Raw genomic sequence first — 6,395 nt, forward strand, 5'->3', positions numbered from 1 at the left:
ACATGTTTTTTTTTTTATAATCACTATCGTGAGACTGATTCATTATTAAATGATGTAACGGTTTACTCACGCGTATTTATCGGGGTAGCCCGACTAGTTTCGGACCCAACCGGAGTCCGTAATCATGAGCAGACGCGGCGGGATCGCGAGCCGAACTAACGTCAGATGCGCGGCCGCTGACGTCTGTTGAAATGTTTGTTTCTGGTATTTTCATTTATTTTGTTAGAAGGTCGGATTGTTTTTTCAGTTGTAAAATTCAACAAGCAAGAAGGATGTTGTATTACCTCACATGTATTGTCAGGTAGGCGAGTAAAATACACGAAACATAAATAGACTACAGAACTCATAATCTCAACATAAATTCAAGATTGAGATATCTACAAAAGCTTGCTCTAGGCATTGTTTCTGTGGGGATGAAAGGGCAAGGTGTCAAGCTGGTAAACTGAGTGAGAGCGGGATAGTGTGAAAGAGAAGGGAAAATGGGAGTAATGGCGGAAGACGATAAGAGAGAAGACGCATGAACAACTAAAGAAACTGTTTTATAATTGATTTTACAAAAATAAAAGAAGCTAAAACACTATTAAGACGTTTGATTTCCCACAATTCACGCCCACAAAAGTGGAAAACTGGGAAATCAGAAGAGTCAAAACGTTTCGAACGACGAAAAAACGGAAAAATTTTCAAAATTGAAGATGGCTAACGACGATCCGAAGGCATGGATGTCCGTTGGTTTTGGGTACGCAGACGATTTAATACCAAAATTTAACGGCCAGGACAAGAGCTATTCGGTAACAAAATTCGTTCAAGAAATTGAAGATAACGGCGAAATTTTTCAATGGACGCCGCTTCAGCAATTAATCATAGCGAGGAGGTCACTCACGGGTACGGCGGCGTTGTGGCTCCGGTCGGAACGACCATTCAGGACTTGGGAGGAGTTGAGACAGGCTATTATTAAAGAATTTCCGGATACATTAGATCAAAAAACCGCTCATGAACTTATGAGTGCTAGAAAGAAGAAGCCGGAAGAGTCATGCATTGACTACATGCTCGTCATGAAGGAGCTTGGAAAACGTGGCAAAATGCCCGATTACGTTGCCATTAAATACATTGTCGACGGAATTACAGGCGAAGAAACTCACAAAATTATGTTATACGGTGTGACGACTTACTCGGATCTCAAAGAAAAACTTCGTATTTACGAAACTCTGAAGGAAAAGATAAATAAAAAGCGAGAAGTACGTAGCCAGCTACCTACTGCTGATGTGTCGACAAAAGTTCGAGTGATGAGATGTTACAGCTGCGGGGAAAGAAGCCATCATTCGAAGGAATGTCCTCATAAACATCTTGGGCTGAAGTGTTTTAAATGTAATGGTTTCGGCCATATTGCACCGCAATGCAAAGTCACGGAAACAGCCGAAGGGGTTCCGAGTACATCACGAAGCGGACCGAATGTTGCCGACCAATCAGGTGCAAGTTTCGTCCGACGTCAGCAGTCTTCATTCCGACAAGTTGGTACAAGTGGTGCAAGATCGCAAGATGGTGGTGTAAATGGACCAAAGCGCACGATGTTCAATTCGGATGTCACATATTCGCCGGTTGATAGTGGCAGCATTGATGTTCCGCATAATTGTCACGATGTTCATACTGTTTCGAGTGTCATAGATGACGGACTTGACGTTTCGACAAACTGTCAGGAAGTAAACAAGAACAAAAGTCTCAAGTTACAAAAACCGCGGAAAATAATAAGTATACTGAATAAGTCAACAAGCGCTTTGATAGACACTGGTAGCGAGGTGAACTTAATTTCTCAAGAGTTTTATGTGTCAATCGGATCACCAAAATGTGAAGACGATCCATTATCTTTGTTCGGACTCGGTCAGGCGAAGGTGCAGTCCATGGGAACGGTTACTGTTTCGGTGACGATTGATGAACAGATCTATTATGACGTAATTTTCCATATAGTGCCTAATGTTTCTATGCCGTATACCGTGATAATAGGGCAAGAATTCTTAAAAAATGTTACTTTAATTATGAAAAACGGCAATATAGTGTTTTTGCCATTATATGATAACTGGATAGGACCCATGACTTGTTTTTTTTCCGATATTGCTTATACAATAGGTAGCGATATTGATAAAAATATTGCTAATCAGGTGATGCATTTTGTTAATAGCTATAAGCCGCAGAAAGTCAAAGATTCGCCAGTTCAGTTGCGTATTGTCTTAAAGGATGATGTTCCAGTAGCTCAGCGACCACGCCGGTTGGCTATTACAGAACAGAAAGAAGTTGAACGGCAGGTAGAACAGTGGCTGAAAGACGGAATTGTTCAAGTAAGTTGGTCAGAATATGCAAGTCCTTTGGTGCTAGTTAAGAAAAAAGACGGTACAGTTCGAATTTGTGTAGATTATAGACTAATTAACAAAAAAATTGTAAAGGACGAATATCCTCTGCCTATTATTGAAGACCACATTGACCGACTGGCATCGGCTAAAGTTTTCTGTACCATTGATTTAAAAAATGCGTATTTTCATGTGCCAGTGCATGAGGATTCAGTAAAATATACAGCATTTGTTACCCCGAATGGGCAATATGAATTTTTGAAGGCCCCATTTGGTTTGTCTATATGTCCTAAAGTGTTTACACGATTCATAACGGCTATCTACCGAGAGCTTATAGCCAGAGATATTGTGATTGTGTTCATTGACGATTTGCTCATTCCGGCCCAGGACGAGAAAGAGGCTGTGGACAGGTTAAAAGAAGTTTTAGATGTCGCCGCGCAGTATGGTTTGGAGATCAACTGGAAGAAGACACAACTAGTGGTGAGAAAAGTCGAATATTTAGGCCATATCATAGACATTATATAATAGACATTCCTAGCAAATAATACCCTTAATATCACTCTAATAACATAAGGAATGTACTCCCGAAATTTGGGTAACATTGTTTCAATATTACGTTCGAATGATCCAAAATGTTTTGTAAGAACACGTTTGTCGTGCTGTTTGTAAGCCGACTTAAACCTTGTAGATCATAATTTCATGTATGTTTCATGTTTTCTTTTGTTTCTGTATCGAAAGGTTGGAGAAAGATTTCATGTTCTTAAAAAATAAAGGTATTTTTTGGGTTATGTCAGCAGCCAGCAGCTCTTTGAATGTGAGTTGAAAGTTAATCATTTAATTTCCTGGAGTTTAAGTGAAGTCAGTATGAGATATTAGTCAACAAAAATTGTGTAAAGGTACTTCTAGATTTATTATAAAAAGGTTATCATTGAAAACGATTCATGGGAGGCTTGTGACGTTTACCTATTGCAATCATAAAAAAAACAAACGAAATATTTTTATTTTGTAAAAACTGGCGTGTGTTTACGACTTTGTGTACATCAATTTATTTTTTTCACAACCTCTTCTCTATTTTCTTATTTTTTCAACATTATCTAATGGCCCATTTAATTGATATGGCCATTGGCAACAGATCTATATAAATGGAGGCAACATTAACATTTTATCGTGCCCATAAAACCAGGGGTGTGTAAGCAATTTTTTCGAGGGTTAAACCTTTAATATAAATCATCTACTAATACCGGCAGGCCATTGCAGAAGTGATAAAACACTTGCTAATGCTGAAGGGATTTTAGTATAGCAGGCGTGAGTTTTTTTAGCGGAAAATTGTAATATATGTGAAGTTGCTTTCGAGAAATAATATATTAGGGACCCAAGTTGTGGCTGTTCGAAATAAAGTACCTGGTTTTTACGAAACCGAAATGTCGTTAAAATTAATGATTCTTCTTGCAAAATAACATTTCTATGGAAAAGGATTAACAAGAAACTACATCAGTTTTTTTTTTGTTTTAAAAGGGCACTGTTATAATTTCATATTAAGTGGTTTAAGACAGCAATTTGATTTGGAAAAACGTAAAAAAATAAATTTATTAAGTACCGGAAAGTTGGCAGCATATAAAAAATACACACAAGATACTAATTGTATCTCGAAAAACAAGCATTAGTGGATCACACAAGTGCTTGTCCAACGCAGGGATCGAACCCGCGACACGTCGCGCTCAGTAGGTTTGACGTGGTCACCGCAACGACTCGGCTATCCGTGCAGTGAATTTATGAATTTATGATCATGCTTTTTACTACCAATAAGTGTTGTCTTTTACCCGCACTGCCTAACTTTAATGCTATTTATCTTCCTTGCTTTTTAATTATGTGATTAAATAAAACAGCGTATTCAATATTTTTAAGAACATTAATATTATGAGACTTCTTTTACTATCCTGTTGCATCGCAAGCCTTACTTTGATAAGTGGCGGTAGGCTCGCTAGTTTCGGCATTCCATGAAGTAATTTTGGTTCATTATCTCAGTTCGAACCGTATTAGTTCGATAGTTAGTCTGCTTTGAGTTCATTTGGCAGCAAAACCACTATAACGGTGCTTGCACAGTTTCTGTATCTAGTAGTGTCGTGAGAATCTATATTCAGCATTAGTTTTGGATCAGATTACTTTACAATTGTTGAAAATATTAGTTCGTTGGTAGCAACCTTGGATGTAGAATTTTCCCCTAAAAATAATCAAAATTCTAGATGAGGTGTCAAAAATGGCTCTCAACATTTGTTACCTAAAAATCGTCTTTACTTGTGAACTGCATATCCGTTATAATCAATTGCTTTTTTTGACATATCTCATCAGTACCACAACACAAAGCACATGTCGTTTTATAGCAAATGTCAGCGGAGCCTAAATAGTTTTCAAGACATGTCTTATAAGTCAGTGGTCAGCTGTTTCTTTCACTCGCAGGAATTGTTAATAATTTCATAACTTCTCTTTCACACGTCTGGTGTTTCTTTAACGTTGCGTAATTAAAAAAGCCGTAATCTACACTTATCATGACCGGTGCACAATTTTTTTCAAGTTCGCATTCTTAAGCGTCTCCGTACGGAACCTTCAGGGTTGCGATCTCAACTCGCACTTGACTCATTTACATTTTGAACTTTGTCGTTATATAAATATGATGCAAATTTCCAATAACCCGACTAATGGAGGTCGGTCACAAACTTTTAAAGCTAAGAACTTTATCTGAGGCGATCTGTGTCAGTCTGCATTTTCTGCTCCGTCCTACTTACAGTATTATTGCCAATTTCTTGCAAGGCTTGATACAAGTCAAGTTGGTTAAGTGAATTATTACTTGAATAAGTTTTAAGGGGAGTTTTTGTGCAAACTTCGTCTTGCACTGAGTAAGTTATTTCAGTTGGACAGTTTACTTCATATCCACTGCAGATGCACTTGATCAAGTGTCATATTGGCCAATCTTTTAACAAAATGTTGGTCCAATATATACTCTAAATGTTGGCCATATAATTTTTTTCCGTTCAATCATTGTCATGTTTGCCTTACATTAGATTAAAAACAAACAATTTCTCATAGCCCGAGTATAATGATGTATCATTTACCTCACGAACATAAAGGGTCAACACACCTCGTACAGTAGTTAACACAAGTTTGTGCCTCCGTGTAAGTGCGCCCAGTTACGGAGCGATGCAAACTTGCGTTGAGCACGTACCTTAGCGACGACGTAGTTAAGTGGACGTCTGGCATAATTGTGGCCAGTAACTTTATTATGAAGAAAAATATAGTGGAAAATTTTATGGACGCTTTGGAAGAAAATTCGGTCTGGAGATAAGAGCTGTTGAAAATAATGACTATAGTTATTACTTGGGCAGGTTTTTTTGCAAGTTTAGTTTTGGATGTGAAATGGCAATGACCAAACATGGTCATTTTTTTCCTTTTGGTCATTTCTTTCAATCTAGTGCACAAATTCTGTCAAAAATGAAGAAAGTAAATCGAAGTAATTTCCTTCCCAAAAAGTCTTACACGGTATTAAATTCAAAAATTCATTGACCCATTTTGAATGAACCTTAATATTAGGATTTTATCCAAAAAGCTAACGTTACAAACAATTATAGCCCGCTAAATAAGCTACATTTGGATGGTTCAATAACTGACATCCACGCAGTCTGCCGAAGCAGCTAAAGGCTGCACTGAATGCCTTTTAAAAGCAAGCCGACAGCCCGCAATACGAGTTTCGACTGTGTGAGCGCGTACACGGGCAAAAGGTAGTATTATAAGATGCAAGCTATTCTTCTGGACTATTACAGAATAACACCGCCTCTTAAAACATAACAACCACGTGATGTTATGCTATTTAAAATGAAAATAAACTTTTTTTTCATTATAAACAAGGCACACATTTTTTGCTAATGAGAAATGTAATAAGCGATGCAACGGCTTGGAATGGACGAAGAAAGGAGGTTTCATGTTATGCACGTTTTAAAATTACTAAGAAAATTTTCTACATATTTTTTCAGTAAGCAGAGAATGAACAGAGAACATTCTTTG

General features: G+C 37.6%; 1 protein-coding gene across 2 annotated transcripts; it reads left to right on the forward strand.

Annotated features, from left to right (window-relative positions):
- Positions 1-406: 406 nt before the first annotated feature.
- On the forward strand, positions 407-3,116 carry LOC113492991. 2 transcript variants are annotated; one of them, XM_026870753.1, is made up of 2 exons: positions 407-1,898; positions 2,181-3,116. In XM_026870753.1, the coding sequence occupies exons 1-2, from the start codon at positions 693-695 to the stop codon at positions 2,862-2,864; spliced, it is 1,890 nt and encodes a 629-aa protein (XP_026726554.1). In that variant the 5' UTR covers positions 407-692; the 3' UTR covers positions 2,865-3,116. The 2 variants fall into 2 exon arrangements, with proteins under 2 accessions (XP_026726554.1, XP_026726555.1); XM_026870754.1 differs by having other exon boundaries at positions 407-1,946; positions 2,174-2,263.
- Positions 3,117-6,395: the final 3,279 nt, after the last annotated feature.

This window comes from Trichoplusia ni, chromosome 4 (assembly GCF_003590095.1).
Source record: "Trichoplusia ni isolate ovarian cell line Hi5 chromosome 4, tn1, whole genome shotgun sequence".
NCBI lineage: Eukaryota > Metazoa > Arthropoda > Insecta > Lepidoptera > Noctuidae > Trichoplusia > Trichoplusia ni.

What these genes read in the sequence shown, in the direction of transcription:
- LOC113492991 (XM_026870753.1), top strand. Translation starts at nt 693, where the DNA reads ATGGCTAACGACGATCCGAAGGCATGGATGTCCGTTGGTTTTGGGTAC. An exon ending in AGGCGAAGGTGCAGTCCATG is followed by an intron (nt 1,899 to 2,180) that starts GGAACGGTTACT and finishes AATAGCTATAAG; the next exon opens with CCGCAGAAAGTCAAAGATTC.